At 38.4% G+C, this 21425-nt stretch overlaps 1 protein-coding gene across 2 annotated transcripts in view; it reads left to right on the forward strand.

Annotated features, from left to right (window-relative positions):
- The window catches only part of LOC140133101 (cadherin-18-like), a 332044-nt gene that overhangs the window by 78703 nt on the left and 231916 nt on the right, over positions 1-21425 (forward strand). For both annotated transcript variants that reach the window (XM_072152759.1, XM_072152760.1), the window contains exon 2: positions 6264-6731. In XM_072152759.1, the coding sequence (XP_072008860.1) occupies positions 6504-6731 (228 nt within the window). In that variant the 5' untranslated portion in view covers positions 6264-6503. The remainder of the gene's footprint in view (positions 1-6263; positions 6732-21425) is intronic.

The following is a 21425-nucleotide window of genomic DNA, read 5'->3' on the forward strand; positions in this document are numbered from 1 at the left end:
GCACTCAATCTATTCCATTTTACTGCAGGGCCACCTACCTGCTCCTCTGGTTTGAAACATTTTTGGGACTGCCACATACAGGCACTCAATCTATTCCATTTTACTGCAGGGCCACCTACCTGCTCCTCTGGTTTGAAACATTTTTGGGACTGCCACATACAGGCACTCAATCTATTCCATTTTACTGCAGGGCCACCTACCTGCTCCTCTGGTTTGAAACATTTTTGGGACTGCCACATACAGGCACTCAATCTATTCCATTTTACTGGAGGGCCACCTACCTGCTCCTCTGGTTTGAAAAATTTTTGGGACTGCCACATACAGGCACTCAATCTATTCCATTTTACTGCAGGGCCACCTACCTGCTCCTCTGGTTTGAAACATTTTTGGGACTGCCACATACAGGCACTCAATCTATTCCATTTTACTGGAGGGCCACCTACCTGCTCCTCTGGTTTGAAAAATTTTTGGGACTGCCACATACAGGCACTCAATCTATTCCATTTTACTGGAGGGCCACCTACCTGCTCCTCTGGTTTGAAAAATGTTTGGGACTGCCACATACAGGCACTATCCAAATTAAATTGTCTCCATAGCAGCCTCCACACGTTGTCTCCATTGCTACCTCCAAAAGTCGTCCATATAGCTGCCTCCATACATCGTCCCTTTATCAAACGAGGTGTGTCAGGCAGAAATTTGGGTTGTTTTCATGGATTCCACATCAAAGTTGTTAACTTTGTCGCCACCCTGCTGTGTTATCCACAAAATATACTGGCAAACTTTTACCATTTAGGGATATTATTTCAGCGCTTCTTGCGCATCTGTTTACATTCCCCTCACCCGGCATATCCTAAACTTATAAGAACGCTACTACACTTGATCTTATACAAAAGGTTCTTAGAAGTGCTGTTTGGGGAGTAGCCTAGAGACAGGGGCTTGAATTGGCGAAAGCTCGCCTGGCAGCGGAGCGCCAGCTCCATGCGCATCATGCGCTTCTTGCGCATCTGTTTACATTCCCCTCACCCGCCATATCCCAAACTTATAAGAACGCTACTACACTTAACTTGGTGCAGGCTGGGACCGAGTCTGACCCTGGGGCTGGTCATATACTGCCGACGCAGAGAATTGCGGGGCCTACCTCGGTCCAGGTCTCAAAGGCCTACTATACCTCCTCCCACCCCTCCTCCACCTCCTCCTCCTCCGAATTACCATCCGTGGGCATGGCGCCATCAGTCGGTAGCTCTAGGCACAGCAGCAGTGCCGTCGCTAAGCGACAGCAGGCGGTGCTGAAACTGCTGAGCCTAGGCGATAAAAGGCACACCGCCCAAAAGCTATTACAGGGCATTCCACATCAAAGTTGTTAACTTTGTCGCCACCCTGCTGTGTAATCCACAAAATATACTTGCAAACTTTTACCATTTAGGGATATTATTTCAGCGCTTCTTGCGCATCTGTTTACATTCCCCTCACCCGGCATATCCTAAACTTATAAGAACGCTACTACACTTGATCTTATACAAAAGGTTCTTAGAAGTGCTGTTTGGGGAGTAGCCTAGAGACAGGGGCTTGGATTGGCAAAAGCTCGCCTGGCTGCAGAGCGCCAGCTCCATCCCAAGATCCAACTAACATAGTTGCAGCACCTTTAATCTACTACTAGTTCACTGCCTCCATAATAATAATAATAATAATCTTTATTTATATAGCGTCATCATATTCTGTAGCGCTTTACAAATCATAGGAAACAAATACAAATGTAATGTAACAGAGCACAACATTTGTATGGAACAACAGGAGTGAGGTCCCTGCTCGCCAGAGCTTACGGTTTATGAAGATGATGGGGTAACACGAGGTAAAAGAATATTTAATGGTCAAGCCATTCTTCTTAGGGAATAGAAAAAAATATAATAAATGGAATTGCTGTCGCTTGAACCACTCAGCCGTCATCTTATATACCAGGTCCAGGGTGAATGGGACTGCAGAGAAGTCTGGTGCCTGTTGGTTGCTGGATAACAGATGGGAGGACGACACAGGACGGGTTAGTAGAAGAGTTAAAACTTCATGCAGTTAATGAGTGTTATAGGCTTGCCTAAAGAAATGGGTTTTAAGAGCACGTTTGAAACTTTGGAGGTTAGGTATTAGTCTGATAGTCCAGGGCAGAGCATTCCATAGAATTGGTGCAGCTCTAGAGAAGTCTTGGAGACGCGAGTGGGAGGTCCGCACTAGGGTAGAGGTTAATCTAAGATCACTGGCGGATCTAAGAGCACGGGTTGGGCGATAGACTGAGATAAGAGAGGAGAGGTAGGGGGGTGCAGCATTATACAGAGCTTTATGGATGAGGGTTATTATTATTTTAAACTGTATTCGAAAGGAGACTGGCAGCCAGTGCAGCGACTGGCATGAACTGTAAGCATACATGGTCCCCTTATCAAACGAGCTGTGTCAGGCAGAATTTTGGGTTGTTTTCATGGCTTCCATGTTAACTTTGTCGCCACCCTGCTGTGTAATCCACAAAATATACTGGCAAACTTTTATCATGTACCGATATTATTTGAGCGCTTCTTGCTCACCTCCTTTGGTTCCTCTCTGCCACCCATTGGTTTGAAGCCTGAGTCCATTTAGGGTATGTCGCCATGCCACTCTCTAGCCTGCCGCTGCTGCCGCTGCCTCTGCATGAAGTCCCCTATAGTGTCAGGGTCAATTATTGGATGTTTTACATGCTATCTAGCTTCATTCTGTCACTCTGTCATGGTCATGCTGTTGCCCATAATTTCGGCATAATGGTGCGATTAAGCAGCCTCAGAGGCATCCATGCATGCTGCCCCTGCTGTTTCCTGTCCATTTCCGTGGTGTTTCCATCCTTTTCTGAGGTTCCCAGGTGTTTGGCCAAGCTTCCCTGTGCAGAGCCTTGGTCCCCTTGAAAAATGCTCGAGTCTCCCATTGACTTCAATGGGGTTCGTTATTCGAGACGAGCACTCGAGCATCGGGAAAAGTTCGTCTCGAATAACGAGTACCCGAGCATTTTAGTGTTCGCTCATCTCTATTAACCACCTATATAACACTCCGTTATTACTTCACAGAATGAAGATTAGGGGAGACTCAAGATGTAGTAGATGCTCGATTGACGAGGCAAATTTCCTACATGTCATATGGGGTGTAACAGAATTAAAAAATCCTGGGAGGCTATTTTTGCCTTTGTTGAAGAATCCCTGGTAGTGGTCCTGGATAGGAATAATGAAGTGGTCATATTACATATGATTTGGTTAAATGATGAAGAAGCTCACAAGAAGTCAGTTTTAAAAAAAATATTATTTTTGGCGAGATTGGGAATCGCCAGGAAATGGGGTAGCAGTGATATGCCAGAATGTTCAGATTGGTTAAGACTGGTGCGTAGGGTGAAAAGATTTGAAAAAATCTCGGCTATAGCAAGAGGATGCATTGAGAAAGCGGGCTAGAATATGGAAGGTAGGCCATAATCAATTCCAGAAGTTGTAATAGTAAAACAGTATCGAAAAGGAGTATTTTTTTTTTTTCATTTTCTTTCTTTTTTTCTTTTCTTTTCTTTCCATTTCTTTTCTTTCCTTTTCTTTTTTTTTTCTTCTGGTCTTAAGCCTTAATGGCAAGGGGGGAGTGGGATGTATGTATGTAATATATAAAGATGTGGATATGTGATATATGCGTGAAAAATTCTTGGTGCATGTGAATATGACATTATGAAATGATGCACTAATGACTATGTTATGTATATGAAAAATGGAATTAAAGTTTGCTCAATTATAAAAGAAAATGGCCAAAACGTGGGGTTATTCAGCTCAGAAATAAGATGGCAGAGGGGAGACCTAATTACAAATAATTGAATAAGCAGTACCGAGATCTCTCCAAAGATGTTTTTATACCTAGGCCTGTGACTAGAACAAGGGGGCGTCCTCTGCGCCTACAGGAGAGGCGATTCTACCATAGCCATAGACAAAGGTTCTTTACTGTAAGAGCAGTGAGACTACGGAACTCTCTGCCGCAGGAGGTTGTTATGGCGAATAATTGTAACATGTTCAAGAGGGGCCTTGTTTTCTAGAGAGCATATATATCATACCTCACGAGAAAAAAAAATTCTGTAAGTAGTTTCTGTGGATCTAGACAGTTATTCTGACTGCCATATTAGAGGTTGGGAAAACATTTTTCCCTGATTTGGGCCAATTGGCATCAGCCTTGCTGTTTTTCTTTGTGGCTTTCTCTTGATAACCACAGTATAGGTTGGACTTGATATACTGATATTTTACTCTAACATTTACTATGAAGGTGGACCATGTTTGTGTTAGACTCCCCTATTTCCCCTATTGCTCTGAAGAGTTTTTGCAATTTGCTTTAAATAAATTATAAAATTGTATTTAAAAAAATTATTAATAATTAATATTATGAAAAACTACTGTGTAAAACATTTGCTATTTACATTGCACGCAACTCTCAACCATCATTAAAATAATTTTAAATTCATCTACATCCATTATTGCATTGCTGTAAAACCAGAAACCACTTATTCTACTTGTATAAGAACATTTCTTTTGTTTATGTTTATTTAATCTAAATACTTTGCCCACACACAGACATACACAGCATTATGCTGAACATACTTAAGAGTACTCCAATTTCACAAGGTACTAATTTCTTAATTAGTTAGCACTTATTTACTTTTTTTGGTTGGGTTTTTGGCTTGTTTAATTTAAGGGGTATATATTTGACGTTTGAGTTTGTTAGTATTTGCAACATTTGAGCTAGCCCTTCCATTCTACTGACCACGTCTGCTCTGGACCGCAGATTATTTGCACCAAAAATTTCGATTTTTTTCTCAAAAACGATGTCTGCATCTGAATTTTAAAGATATAATAGGAGCAGCAGTCTTTGTGGCACACTTTGTTAGGCCTCAGAAAATAATCAAATGTCCCCCAAAATAAGGCACAAAAAAGAGAAAGTCAAAACAGATATAAATTACCCCCTATATGTTCATATTTTTACTTTCATACTTAGTGATTCCTCTGAAATTATTATAAATAAGAACACAGACTGCACTTTATAGAATATAAAATATAAGTATCAGACCTACACATAAAAGAGCATGTGTTAAGACATAAAGCGTAACTAAACTATAAAAAAATGTTTATTTAATTAAAATATGAGGTAGTGTACTTTATAAATTTATTTTGTAGTGTTGCTGCTCTATTCTCTCTGAGCATATGTGGCACAGAGGAGAGGGAGGGAATCATTTTAACAGATGTGCCAGGTTGTCTGCAGAGCATGAACCATTTCATGGGGAAATACCTTCATCTGCCCATGCATTGTATTTAAACATCTATGAGGGCTTCCCCTGATACAAGGTCTCTAAATTAATTAATGTTTTCCAATAAATTATTTTTTGGGCAGACAGGATTTAAACTCACAATCTCTACTCTCTACAATACCATATTGACACAGTGGTTTTATCCACTAGACTGTGGAATTACTGGTTGTCAGTGAGAGGATTGTAATTAACTAAGAGCTTTGCTAGACCTTCCATAGAGTAACACTTGTTCAAAATCATTATCTGAGCAACTCTAGCAAAATATTAAACTTCTTCTTTAACTTGTCTTAAAGAAACCTAGATTATCTAACACAGAAGAGGTGCAAATTTACAAACGGCATATTGTTTTAACTAATGGGATTATTGTTATTGTACATTAATTCGATTTATTTTTAAATCTCCATCCAATATATATATCTTCTGGGATCGCATGCAGGGTTTTAACGCTTTATAACAATATATTGGATGCTGAGCTGATGCCAGCCCAGCTCAAGATCAGTGCTGGGCTGGCATCGGAAAACATGGAGTGTTGGCTGTAACTAACTGAATTCATATTTAATATATTTTCAATTGTGGCACTTGTCTAAATATTGATATAATATTTATATCAGAGAAACTACCTAAAACAGTATTTACTAATAATGCTTACTTTTTGTTAAATAATCAATAAAGATATGCAAAATTCCACAGTGTTCACAAAATAAATGATTACAAATATTATAAAATGGGCAAAATATAGAATATTATAGGTTGTAAAAGTGTAATGTCCATAAATCAATCCACAAAGATAACAAGGTCATACATTATGCTCATTTATTATTTAAAATTAAAGGTTCATATTATGTATTTCTCTGTAATCAATACTTCCTAAAATAGTGAGTGAAACAGCTGAACTACCATCTTCATGATATTTTTCTTATTTTCTCTCCATTAGATCCAAGATGCTCATCTTTTGGACAACATCTAAAAGAATTCCACAGAGACTTCACTAAGACAGATATTTTCAGGATGTAAATAACAAACTTTAATTATCTACAAATCTATAAAACAATGGATGCTCACAGAAGGCCTTGCTGGACTGTTTTAACAGACACGCTGTAGCTTTAAACCAAGCACATCCAAGAGATTTGGATTAAAAATTCACAATTCTGCTAAGAAGAGAACAATTTCTACCATGAGAATTACAAGCTCATCTGGTATATGTCCAGTTCTAGTATGTCTGTGTTTTGTGCAGAGATGTTATGGAACAACCCACCACAATTCTTTAAAAGTGACCAGAAATCAAACCAAACACATAGAAGGAGAAACAGAAGTTCATCACCGGCCAAAACGTGGATGGGTATGGAATCAGTTCTTTGTTTTAGAAGAACACATAGGATCAGAACCTCAGTATGTTGGCAAGGTAAAACTATACTACATTTATGTATAAATATTTATAGTATTTCACATATGTTGTTGTTTTCTAACATTGCTGCTATATATTTTATAAATATTTATGTAGATGGTTGAAAATGCCTTAAACAAGAAACAAGAAAAACTAAAGAAACCTATTTGAATCTTTATATCACAGATTTCTGAAAGATCAATGAATAATCCTCCTGTTAGAACATATCAGATGTTTCCGATTTCTACTGTTTAGCTTGTATGTAGGGTTAGCCAGCCTCATCAGGAGTATTGCAATCCCAGCCATCACCGCAGAGGCCCCGCCATCACATACAGCTGGGCTCTGCTAGCAATTGCACAAGCTCTGCTTCTGAGACCATGCAATCTCCAGGAAATACAGGATGTATGTCCGGGTGCTTAAACTACAAGAATTAAGTGTCCAATGTCTTGAAGCCATTTATATTGAAGTGAATGAGTTTAAAGCCATTACTATATTCAGCACAATCTCTGCCTCTGTCTGGAACTTTCCTCTTCACACGAGCAAGGTACAGCACAGACTACTGTGGGTGTTAAATACACTAAGCAGGAGATACAAAACGTTTGCTTCTTGGTTCATATGATTGGTAACATACAGTTGCTCCTACAAGTATAAAAATAACAAAAGATTCAATGTACCTTTATAGTTCAGTGATCTCAGAATTTATAATAAAGTAAAAAATGAGAAACCCACTGTTTCTGTATGGCTATCACAGTTAAATGGTTAAAGCTTAATAACATGGCTTTACTTTTTCAATGATTACAGAGATTGTTATATTATACAACACTATATCAGACTTAAAGACATACCCATCATTTGCAAAGCTCTCTATGTAGTACTTTGTCTCCTAATCTCTCATGTGCTTTCAGTATGTAGAATCCATCTCTGTTATATCTTTCCCTTAAAAAGAGAATTTCACAGACCTGTTAAATTAATGGGTTTTCTGGTGATTATAATGAAACAATGTTAGATAAACTGGAAATGTAATATTACATAAATATACAGCATGTATTTTATTCTGGATTGGATTCTAAAGATTTTTGTGGAATAGATTTTAGCTGCTTTGCTGATTTTGGAAACTACACCCTTCCGGTTATTTAATATGGGATATAGTGGCCATTTTGATCAGACAGGTGCTTTAAAAAAATAATGATGGTGCAGAGTCTTGATAAATCTTATGATATTATTCTTTTCAGTGATACCATTTTTGGGAACATACCTATTTTGATCGCTTTTATGAAACATTTTTGGTTAAGGTATTTGATGCAAATTCAGAGGTTTTGGCAATGTTTCCATGTTTTCTATTACAGTGTTCTCTGTGTGGTTCCAATAATGCTTCAGCTTTATTGTAAAGTTTGTTATAAAGCAGCGATGCCAAATATGTGTTTGTTTTTTTTGTAATTTAGTGTTTTATCTACCTTATTTGATTTATACACGTACCAATGGTGTTTTGGGGACTTTATTAATTTATTTTTATTGAAATGCATTGCTTTACAAAACAGACATTTTGTCTGGAGCTACAATTATAAAGTATACCAGTTCCATCTCACATGCAAATTCAACTTTAGAACAAACCTAAAACCTTTTTTTGTACGTATGCTGCCTGTATTTTCAATTAATTTACTCTGTCTTAAATCATGTTTTTGTTTTTTTTTTTAATACAAATCCTTGAAATGTGCACTAGGATGTGGGCACATAATTTGCTAGTGATAATCTGGATAGTGTTACTAGTAAAACATTAATCATATATCCATCTAATTAATAAATCCATAGGAGTAAGAGATCCATAAAAGTAATTTCTAGGCTCTACAATACAGGCAGCTTTTTTAACATTTACTTATTCTGACGGCAAGCACATTGAAGAAAAGTCCCCTTACATTATTTTTTTAAGCTGGAATAATAAAAGTTATATTTTAGTTGGCTTGCTAGGGAGGGCTAGTTAAAATGAATATATATAACTTAAAGGGGTTTCCCAACCACGGAGGTTAGGCCCTATCCACAGGCCTCTTGTCGCTCCTTGAGTGTAACAGAGCAGACGGCCACACATGACCGTTCTGCTCCATTCATTTACAGCACTCGGAAATCTCCATCAGCTCCATAGAGATGAATGGAGTAGAATGTTAATAAGCGGCCATCTACTGCACTTATCTCCGGGAGCAACAAGGGGTCTAAGGGAAATAGCTGGGACTCCATCAGACCCTTCATTCTAATGTTCTGTGGGGTCTCATCACCGAGACCCCCACTGCTTAACAAGTTAGGCCTTATCCTGTGGATAGGGCCTAACTTACTTGATGGAAAAACCCCTTTAAGTCAAAGATGCCCACATTTTAGAGTGTTTGATGAATTGTGCTACTTCAAGAAAATTATGATGCTGACATTTAAAGATGTATAAAGTAGTTGTTGCATAAAACATGCTTTTTGGTGCTGACTTTATTGCACTTTGCTTGTACTACCAATAGGAGTACTTGATTGGTCCCATTATTAAAGGAGTTTGCCCACAAAAGAAAGTTCTCAAATTGTAATCCCTACTGATGTTTACACAATAAATATAATTTTAACCCTTTTACTTTACAATTTTACTGAGTATATTGCTGTTTTAACTCCTATAACTCAGTGATGGTCAGTGTAAAATTCCAGTCTGAGCGATGACTCTCTAAGCAGTTACTTCTTGATTCTTGTGTGCTATGAGATAGTGAAAAAGAGAGATGAGACAGATCACAGATCAGAGGATGAGATTCATGAGATGACCCTCTCAGCTCTGCTAACTCACCTAATCAATAAAACACACAGACAACTCGGTGGACCTTATGTGTTTGTATGTGTCTGTAGTTTGTAGAGTAAACCTATGCACGCTGCTTGGTGGCAGGAAGTGCCTGTGTCTGAGGATAGAGGGGCAGGAGACAGAGAGCACTGCAGTGTGCAAACAGGAGAATGAGAAGAATCCAACCATAGTCAGAAGATTTACGGTCATATCCAGGGACAACCAAAATTGTAAATACCAGGACAGATAGAGACAGATTGGAATTATATCTGTAAAATGCTGTATGTTTTATTAATAACAATTAATTAGAGAATGTGTTATTTTGTTATCGTAAGTGTATATAAGAATCTAGGAATTCCCTTTAACAGTCTGGAGGTAATATTCTGCTTGCTATAAATTTAGTGGTGGGGTGGATCAAGGGACAGCAAGTAAGGGATGGTGTTGGAGAATTAGGAAAACAGAAAATGTTAAAAACATTTTGTCCTGAAAGAAGAGTTTGTGGGACACCAAATTGTACAAGCTCTGTATGAGAGCGAAGAAGTAACAAGCATTCTATAAAGTCAGTAGCAGGAAGGACAGTAAATGAGGGATTGGGTTAAGAAAGTAAGGATTATGTAGCAGAAGAATAGAGTCTGGAAATTTGTAAACACGTTTCCCCACTACACAAAATAGCGACAACAGTCAAATGGGAGATCTTGTTTGTTTTCACTCTAATCAAGTTAAAGGAAATCTACCACTGCTCGCATGAAGAAATCATGCGAGCAAATCACCTGGTAGGCTACTTAATGCTGATGCCGGCATATAGTTTTGTTAGGCTCGGCGAACTTTAGTTTAGCTAAAAAAACTATTTTCTTACATATTTAAATGAGCCCTCCGGTGCTACCCTGCGTCATTTTCGGGCTGGCGATAGCTTCCGATGTTTAATTATTCCTCCTTCAGGTGCCGAGAGCCGTGATGGCACCAAGCTCTCGGCACCTATCGCCGGCCGTCGGAAGCCATCGCCAGCCCGAAAATGACTCAGGGTAGCACCGGAGGGCTCATTTAAATATGTAAGAAATATGTAAGTTTTTTTAGCTAAACTAAAGTTCGCCGAGCCTAACAAAACTATGTGGCGGCATCAGCATTAAGTAGCCTACTGGGTGGTCTGCTCGCATGATTACATCATGCGGGCAGTGGTAGGTTTCCTTTAAGACACAGCCGGTAAGTTTTATTTGACCTCATCACAAGTTCTTTACCAGATTAAAAATGGGGCCGAAACCTTTAGATCTGGTGTGCCATAAGCAAGCAAGGGAAACACAAATTCTTTGCCATTTATGGCAATTGTAAAGATATGTAGATCATCATTATACATTAATACCAGCCCAAAATATTGTTTAGAAGAAACTGCAATTACAGTATGTTGACTACTGTATGTTCTTTATTCTAATCCGAAGAATAATGTATTGGGTTTTTACCAATTTCAAATTGAGACAGAGTTTATTTGTATTATCTTCATGTGACCAGCATGTTTGTTTCATTAATCTTTCCTCACAAATAACTAAGGCTTAGTTCACGACAGCGCTCACCCATTGTTCATCTCCACAATAGAAGAAGAACAACAGAGAAATATAAGCACCTGATGATTTCAATGCCAAGCACCAACACAGATCAAAAGAAGCTATTAATTTTATTCAGTTAACAGAACTTTAGTTTGAGTGTCTGTCATTTTACTGGACAAAACATCATGAATGTAGAACTTATGTTTTACATAATTTTTGACAAGTTCTGCAACAGAGATGTCTAACAGAGCCTCTGATTTCCATATTGCATATTAATTTGAACTATCTGACACTTTCTGAAGTCTTTTTATTGACTAATGCACAAAACCAGACTGCTTACATAACATCTTTCAAAGATCTTTTTATACCTAGGCTTGTGACCCCTAGAGGAAAGGCAGTTCTAGCATTGTCATAGAGGGGGATTCTTTACTGTAAGAGCAGTGATGCTGGTTGCTTTTCTGGAGAGCAAAAATATCATGGGTTATGTCAATAAAAACATTTGTTTAATGCTTAAATGTTGGACTTGATGGACTTGCGTCTTTTTTCCAGCCTTACATACCATGATACTATGAACACATTTATCCATGAATTTCATCACAGATCTACCTCCCTCTGAGGATATGAATGTGATTTAGGCATTAGTAGATCTCTAATCTAAATGTTATAATTTCTTTCCTCTGGATAAATTGCCCACTGTCAAGAATTTTGCTAATCTGTTGACAACATCCTTAAACTGCTTCAGGTACCTGAATCTGTTTATGATCAAGGGGTACAATTTGTATCTGGAAGTTTTTGGAGTGAGATTTGTTAGCAGTTGGGGATATAACAATCTGTTTTGGCCTTCTGTGGTTGTGAGAGTACCTGGCAGTCTTAGCAGGCTCTTTTGGTGCTGGAACGTTTATCAAAAGTTTTGTGTTAATTGGGCAGTTTGTCTCCAACTGCCAGATGCATATCATACCATTTGTTCAAAAACTTGCATAAATATAAGTATAAATATACAATAATTATATCAACAGATTTCTTCTTTTTAATGTAAAGTATATGTTTAAAAGACTGGGTTGAATAGGAAATAAAATTATTACAAAACCGGCTCCTATGTCTGTCTGTGGAGCTCCGCTACCTGTCACATTTTTGAAAGTGACTTTTTGCCCATGATAAATCTGCTGACAGTGTTCTTATGCTATGTGGATTGTTTGCACAGTTGCATAAGAAAACGCTAAGAAAACTCAAATGTCAGAGAACATAGACCAAGGTGGTGACTGGAGGCAATTTGCTCCAAAACTTGTGCCTAAATGGAAAGTCAGAAATTTTACACTATTGTGAAAACTTACTATGGCCATGCAAGTGTGATGAATTTGGTGCAAGCAGTGGAAAGGCAGAAAACATTTTTTGCACTCCTTGTGACTTGAACTACGCTTGTGTTGTGCCGCATACTAAAACAGCGGTACAGATTGATATAAAAACCAATGATACTTCACACCCTTTGTGCTTTATCTTTCTCTTCAAATGTGTGGCATGCTATAGCCCTCTGAACCTTATAGTTTTCTATTACATGAGTCACATTTTCATTTTCATCACGTTTTATCAGGATATTATATACCTTATTTGTTTCTGTTCGAAGTAGAAAATAATGGTTGACCTCTTCTGAGGAAAGGTTGAAAATGAACCATTAGTTTAGTATGTCTTTGAAAGTGGATCTTGGAATATTGTCTGCCCAAGTTTATTGTTGTTTTTTATTGTATATTTGAATTTCAATTAAAGATGAAGATGGAATTTATGAGGCTTCAGGTGTGACCAATTGCACTTCATAAGAAATGATAGAATTGTATGGAAGAACATACATATAAGCAGCTGGGTGTGACAAACAAATTTAATCAGAAGGCTGTGCTTGACTGAAGCAAAAAACAAAAGGCAAATGGTTCTACTTGAATAAAAGGTGCAAGTGCTGTACATTATAAACTAAAGCCCAGCATTTTATGTTATATTTTAAAGGGCATCTATCACCAGATCAAGGATTGTAAACCAAGCACACTGAGATACTGGTGTGCACCCCCTCTGGTAGAATCTGCTGTTCTTTAAAGGGAACCTACCACCACAGATCTACCTATAAAGGTGGATCTGTAGGACATGAGGATAGCCCTTTATAGAGCTAATCCTCACATCCCTGCAATCTATTTGATAACTTTTATTTCACTAATATGTACATTTTCTAAACAGGCTACTGGGGTGTGGAGTAGCCTGAGCTCAGGCTACATGGTGCGGCTACTCCATGCCCCAGTAGCCTCTATGATCCTCCTACCATATAACTTCAGCGCGCAGCTCCTCCTCAGATGGCAGGCTTCACGGATGAAGGCACGCAGCTATGAGGAGCTATGCACCAAAGTTATACAGTAGGAGGATCAAAGAGGCTACTGGGGCATGGAGTAGCCTCGACGTGTAGCCTCAACTCTGGCTACACCACGCCCCAGTAGCCTCTTTAGAAAATGTACACATTAGCTAAATAAAAGTTATCAAAAGATTGCGAAGACGTGAGGATTAGCCCTTAAAAGGGCTATCCTCCCATCCTGCAGATGCACCTACCACCTGATCTACCTTTATAGGTAGATCCATGGTGGTAGGTTCCCTTAATCTTTTGATGCCCTGGCTTAAAAAGAAAAGGCTTTACATTTTTGGAAATGAGCCTGAGGTGCTCCAGGCTCCATTGGAGTTCCTGTCAGAGGGGGCACATACCTGTTTGTCTGTATGTTTGGTTTACAATCCTTGATCTTGTAATATTTGTCTTTTTGCCGACCGAGGACGAACTGTATCGTCCTCGTGCGGCAAACGGAGTATGCCGCACGAGCTGAGCTCTCTCCATACACTCCGGGTAATGGCTGTATAAAAAAGCCAAAACCTGTCTGTCACTGCCGCGGTCAGTGCTGGCACTGATCGCAGCAGTTAACCTGTTAAGTGCCGCAGTCGAACCTGACCGTGGTACCTAACTTACTGTTATATGCGCGCCGCCATCTTGGATGGCCGATCGCCGCCCCCCTGGAACGTCATCGGAGGGCCCCAATCGGTTGCTATGGCAGCCTAGAGTCTCATTGAGACTCGTAGGCTTGCCATGTGTAATTCATTTCTAATAGCCAGCAGAGGGCAGGCTATTAAAAATCATAGTAAAATAGCTATATAATGCAATAAAGTAGTATTGCAGTATATAGTATTAGCAGTCACAACCTGCAGGGTTAAATTACCCTGGAGGATCTAAAATAATGGTAATTTTTTTTTTTTTTAAAGTAAAAAATAGTAAAAAAAGTAAAAGTTCAAATCACCCCCTTTCCCTAGAACTGATATAAATATAAATAAACAGTAAACACTTTAGATATCATCGCGTCACAAAATGTCCGATCTGTCAAAATATATTAGCGAATTTCCCCGGCATTTAAACCCATAACGGAAATAAGTCGAAAATGCCACTTTTTTGCCATTCTGAAAAATATAAAAAATGCTATAAAAAGTGATAAAAATCCCATACAGTCCTCAAAACAAAAGCATTAGAAACCTCTTCAAAGGTCGCAAAAAATGACACCACACAAAGCTCTGTGCACTGAAGTATGAAAGAGTTATTAGTGCCAGAACATGGCAAAATGAAGAATTTTTTTTTTGTACAGAAGGTTTTCATTTTTTTAAATGTATGAAAACATTATAAAAACTGTACAAATTTGGTATCCTCGTGATCGTACTGAACCAAATAAAAAAATAGACATGTGATTTGGGGCGCTCAGTGAAAGCTGTAAAATCCAAGCCCACAAGAAAATGGCACAAATGCGTTTTTTCATCATTTTCACGGCATTCTGTATTTTTTCCTGGTTCCCAGTTCACTGCATGAAATGATACATGCCACCACTATGAAGTGCAATTTGTTACGCTGAAAACAAGCCCAAACAGAGCTCTGTACATGGAAAAATAAAGTTACAGATTTTTGAAGGTGATGAGTGAAAAATGAAAATGCAAAAATAAAAAAAGGCCACATCCCTAAAGGGTTAAGATTATTTGTATATGTAAATATACAGATTGATATTTTACAAACAGTATCTAAAAATATTATTATATCATTGTAAAAATATGTAATAACATAATAATATGTACTAATAATGTATTAACAGACCTGAACTGCACTGTTGGACCTTTATTAGAGATGAGCGAGCATACTCGTCCGAGCTTGATGCTCGGACGAATATTTCGCCTGCTCGAGAACGAGGGGAACCTGTCACCAGGAGAGCCATTTTTAACACTCCCCCAGTCCCCACATAGCATAGTACATACGCTGCCAAAGTGATTTTGTATTAAAAATTGGTTTTACAGAAAAAAAGATATGTTATATTGTACCTTTCATTAGCATCTGCTGTGTGACTAGGCAGTTGCCAAATGGGAGGGTCTGGAAAGGAGCAGTTCCCTCCCACCCTTGGGGAACAGCTACTCCATGTGACCTTTTCAAATATATGAAAACACCCATCACGCCCCCTGCTCTTCTACAGCCAATCCCGCGTGTGGGGAGTTATTCATATATAAGAAAGAGGACATCCTCTATGCGTAGAGGAGAGGCAGTTCTACCATCACCATAGACAGGGATTCTTTATTGTAACAGAAGTGAGATTGTGGAACTTTTGCAACGGATAATAATTTGCTTCATGCTGGATCAATACTCTATGGGGCATATTTATCATGTCTTGCATGCCAGTTTTACCACTCTTCACCACCATCATACCAAGAGGGTATAATAGGAGCATAATAGGCGGAGATGCCTAATTTACTACAGCCTGCGCCCAAATTCTTTTGAGTTACTTTGGATTTTCAGGGTGTTGTTTGCCAGTTTCCCAATTTGCAGGGCACAACGGACATACATCTTTTTCAGACTAAGAATCAAATCTACTAAGAAACCTTTTTACTATAACTCCACATTCCTAAGAAAAACAAAGAAAAATTTAAAAAAATCTTCCTAAATCACACGATTTCTACTTTGTCTTCCCATCACTGATACCATTGACTCATTGTGGAAGCAGCTTCTGTAAGCCTCTAGCGCTGACTTAGAATTCATTAATGATGATTTATGATGAGGTGTAATAATAATATATGTAAATATAATGTCTGCATATAAAAGATATTGCATTGGGATAATCTGTACAGTAATTTACAGTATGCTAGTCCTTAAATAACATTCTTGAGGTCCTAACCAAGTTATACTTGGGAACATTTATATTAATTAAATACCTATTAACAGGACACTATAGCTGAAAGATTGTGCCTTTCACATACATTTAAGGTGACAAATTCACATTAAGAAAATTCACCCAAATCTGATAATTATCTTAAGTTTGTGACGTTTTACTGACTTTCATTTTATAATATATGTTGGGATCAAGTTTGATGGATATGAAGAGCTTTAATGGGCAAAAAAATATTAATGACCTGCACTAATAATTTTTGTGCTTTGCACACGAAATCACAATTTTTTCAGTGCTTCTATACTAGTTTATAGTGAAGAAGTACAGATAAATCTCTCACATAGTTTACATAGTATAATGGATTTCCAGGATTTCTTTAGGATCAGTTTTCATTCATTTTAGTGAACACTGGAAATCTACTGCATCTGAACATCCAAAGAAATAGAGAAAAATATTTCACTATGACCGGAGCTCCCAATATTCTTCTTCTCCCTCGTTATTCCATCTTTAACCACAGATGAACAGCACCAATCCTCAGTTTCTCCTGCTGAAAGTATGTCACCACTCAGACTAGCACCATTGCACTTTCATTATCCTCCTTTAATTATATTGTAGCTGGAAGAAAATATGCAGGCAGATGGTGTGGTACGTTCCAACAAGGTTAAAATTTATTTAAGTTCATCATACTCACAAGAGTCAGTTTGCATATCGCAAATCAAATAGCGGAACGCTAGCTATCATGTCCGCCCGACCCAGGGTTTCGCCAGCAAGGCTTCTTCCGGGGCGTTACATTGCTCCGATCATAGTGAAATGTTTTTTTCTATTTCTTTGGACTTTTTCTAAGACTGTGTTGACTGGTCTTATACCGTGAGTAGCACCATGAATAACTGTTTTTCTATGCATCTAAACAGATATTCATGTTTCCTGAGTTTATTAGCAAACATGTTAAATTGGAAAATCATATGTAGCTATTATTCTGTAAATACAATGATATTTTGTTCATTGTTTGGTTGTTAAGTCTTTGTACTTAAAATTAAACCTAGCTGATGTGACGCTGTATCTGATTTAGCAAATAACATACACCTGACAGATGTCTGCAAGCTGCAGGCTACAATAAATACAGCAGAGTATCTGCAATACATATGCTCAAGCTTCACAGCATAAAATGGTACAGCCATGCTGTCAGATAACTACTTACATCAATCTGGAATTGTATTTATGTCTGTCCAATGGGAAAATTTATACAATTTTATGTGATGTGTGGTAATTTCAGACAAAGTACATTTTTACAATAACATTGACTACTATTTTGACATAAGGAATTTATGGCTGATGCTTAGTTTTCAGCCACTGGAAATGAATAGCAAACTTTTTAGAATATTGTGTGGTTGCACACATGCATATAGATTTTTACAGGAATTCAGTGTGGAATCTGATTTAACATTAAAGGACACCTGTCATCAGGTCTGTGTCACTTGTCCTGTCACTACTACCTGTTGGAGCAGCTCACATGGATCCCATCCCAGCCTTTATCTAGTTATTTCATACATTATTCATTGTAAAATCATCTATTCTTTATCATGTAAATGAGGCTGGTCACATGGTCAGAGGCAGGATGTCACCCCTGTTACCCCTCCCCTCTCCTCCCCCTGCTCATGTCTGTGTGTAATGTATAGTAAAGCATTGCTAGTGTGTGTATGTCATCTGCTGACATGCTGAATCTTCCTAATATACAGGTGAGAGACATAGACATCAGCTACACATGAATCTGACATGTTCTGCTGTAACATGGCTTCCTGGAGCTGCTGTATCTCTCCTAAACACACACACATGCACACACAGGCTGCAGGGGGCGTGGCCACCAGCACCAGGAAGCACATCATTATACAGCCTCACATCATTATACAGGCTGTCAGTCATGCACTGGGGGTGTGGCTGTGCCTCCCACTCATGAATAGAGTGGACAGCTTGAATATGCTAATGCTTCATTGGACATTTCACAGGTCATTTGCATACAGCTTTAGGACCTCATTGCTTAGGTTTACAGGCATGTAGAGAGACAATGAAGGCATAGAGGCAATGCTCTCTAATGGCAGTTTATGAAAATATATTTAGTCTAGGGGGGTTATTTTGCATGACGGGATCTCTTTAAAGGTGATTCTAGAATGTGAAAGCGGTTTAGTTTCAAGCAGAATAAATCTAAAATAAATTAAAAGCATTACTGGAACAAGTAGCAATACCAAAATAGTAAAGTTTATAGTATATAAAAATGCTACTACTGCTCTTTTTACTAAATATAGGCTGGTATACCTAGGCATTTAGACTTCTATAAAAAGGCCTTTGAGTGAGAGCACATTACAATAGAAGCGAGGAGGGGCAATTAGTCATGTACAGTGTTACATGTGTTATCCTGCTACAGATGAAGCAATGCTTGACATAACAACTAATGAGTTGTCTTGCCAAGGATAAGAAACCAGCGCTAATGAGTCAAGTAAACCGCTTTTCAGTGGTTTCAATGGTCTTTTTTTGTGATTTGATATCACACTGTGACATGACATTACAGTAGTTGAATACTGCTACATCTCTGTCGCCTTGTGCAAGGCGTTTTCCCTTTGAAACATGGTGCAGGGGACTCTACTGTTTCCATTTATTTTATATCTAAGATGTTTTGGGGAGGTTTTCTGTTAAAATATAGACAAAATATAGAAGTGCTGAATACACCTTGGTGCTAGCTGAAGACCTCAACACAGTCCATAGTCAATAGTAGCAAAAAAGCATCAGTACTACAAGTGCTTGAGGGAAACAGTCAGGGCCAGAACAAGACATTTTGGTCCCCTAGGTGGACAAGATCATGGCACCTGCCCCTCTCCCAATAAATATTTGCAACATGACAATAAAACCACCATATCCTGAGATATATTGTATAAAAAATTGTTACAACCAGACATAATGCATTTATAGGCCTCATGTACACAAATGTTGCTTTGGTTTCGATGACTGCATATGAGCCCACTGCCAGAGCAGCAAAACTAGTTGCAGATCCTATTCCTTTCCATGTTTATAGCTCAGACAGTCTCTACTTATGGCTTTGACATGTGACACACTGGCTATTGTATGCTCCCTGTGATCTCCACACTTTCATGAGCAGGAAGGCTAAAGATAAAACCAAGCATACATGAAAAAACAACCTTAACATTTCTCAAAAGTGGCATCAACATAATCTTAAAATGATGGCACTTGAAAGAAGGGGAGCAAAAATGTTCAAGAACTGGCAATGTTAGATTTGGCATAAGTAACAGAACAGTCGGTGAAACAAACCCAAAAGTGTATAAATCAACTTACCAGTGGTAGAGCACACATCACTTATGTGAGTAATCCTTTAAGCATTTCACAAGAATTCAAACAAAATGGAAATTCTATTTAGAATTTTTACATTTTGACAATAAAATGATTATTTATCATTTCAAGCATGTTCAACACATTCAAGCAGAATACAATGAGAAAACACATCTTAGATTTTGCCATGCAGTTACTTGTGAGTAAGGCAATAGCCCCCATGTGAATGGAAACTACAATAGGGGCCAAGAGAAGAGCGCAAAACAGAAGGTTAAACAGAAGTTTAACCTGTATTAGATTTTTGGGGGGGATAAAAAACATTTGATTCTTAATTGATTTTATGTTCTATTAATAAGTACGGCTATAGCAATTTTTTGTTTGAAAAAAAAAAATTTGCGAAAAAATCTTGCTGTGTTTTTTTGGTTCACATCAGCTTCTATGTAAAGCAGCATGATGGCAGCATCAGAATAGTGGCTGAGGTAGGTAGTTGAAATCCATACTGATTTTTCAACGTTTGGGAGAGGCGTCATGGCTGATCTAATCTGATGCATAAGGCATTGGTGTGTTGAAATCCTGTCCTCCTCCTCCTCCAGTTCAGCCCCCAATGGACTCATGTGACCATGAGATGTTGTGGCAACTGACATATAAACTCGAGATAGGGATTTAATCCTCCGTGAACTCCATAAGAGGGTGGAGACTATATACAATAATTCAAAAATCACAGCATACCCTGACTTTTTCAGCTGCACATTGCAAAAAAGAAAATGTTTTTTAAGTTTGAAAAAGAGGCTGGCACAACATGATATATTGTATTCTTTGTTATACCCACCTAAACTTCGGGTGATTTACCAGGAAAAAGATCTTTTCTTTACCTCCCATGAGGAAGGATTTCGTTAGGTAGAGTCAAAGGGATTATGAAGTAAAATTTGTCTTTTTGATGAGCACGGGATGGGGAAAGGGGTGGGAACCGGGGATTGCTAGGAGGTAAGAGTGGTGCAGGTATACTTGCTCACAGGAGGTTTACGGGTTGGGAACTGCCAAGGTGGATATTAGAGATGAGCGAGTATACTCGTCCGAGCTTGATGCTCATTCGAGTATTAGTGTACTCGAAACGGCTCGTTGCTTGGACTAGTATCTTACCTGCTCAAGATCGAGCATTTACTTAAGGAAACACAGTGAAGAACATGGAAGAATACAATGAAAACAGTGAACACAGTAAACACAGTAAACACAGGATCATGTAAGTGAAGAACACAGTGAAGAACACATTGCAGATGTTTCCATACATCTGATATTTTATCTGAAGACATTAGTGCCGAACGGTGTTCTTCACAATAGTATGTGAAGAACAATATGTGTGTAGAACACATTGTAGATGGTTGATCCTGCCAGTAGTATATGCTTGTTTTAAAGATTAAGCCTTGCATGTCTAAGTACTGACTATTCTTTACGGTGAAACTGCGAATGGCTCATTAAATCAGTTATGGTTCCATACATCTGCAATGTGTTCTTCACACATATTGTTCTTCACATACTTCACATACCATCGGCACTCGTGACTTCGGATAACTTAGCAGATGTACGGAAACATCTGCAATGTGTTCTTCACTGTGTTCTTCACTGTGTTCTTTCAGTGAAAACATCTGCAAACATCTGCAATGTGTTCTTCAGTGTTCTTTCAATGTGTTCTTTCAGTGAAAAATGCTTGAGTCTCCCATTGACTTCAAGTTCGTTATTCGATACGAGTGCTTGAGCATCGGGAAAAGTTTGACTTGAGTAATGAGCACTCGAGCATTTTAGTGCTCGCTCATCTTTATTGGATATGTTTTTCTTTTTC

The sequence above is a fragment of the Engystomops pustulosus genome, chromosome 5 (genome assembly GCF_040894005.1).
Source record: "Engystomops pustulosus chromosome 5, aEngPut4.maternal, whole genome shotgun sequence".
NCBI classification, from domain to species: Eukaryota; Metazoa; Chordata; class Amphibia; order Anura; family Leptodactylidae; genus Engystomops; species Engystomops pustulosus.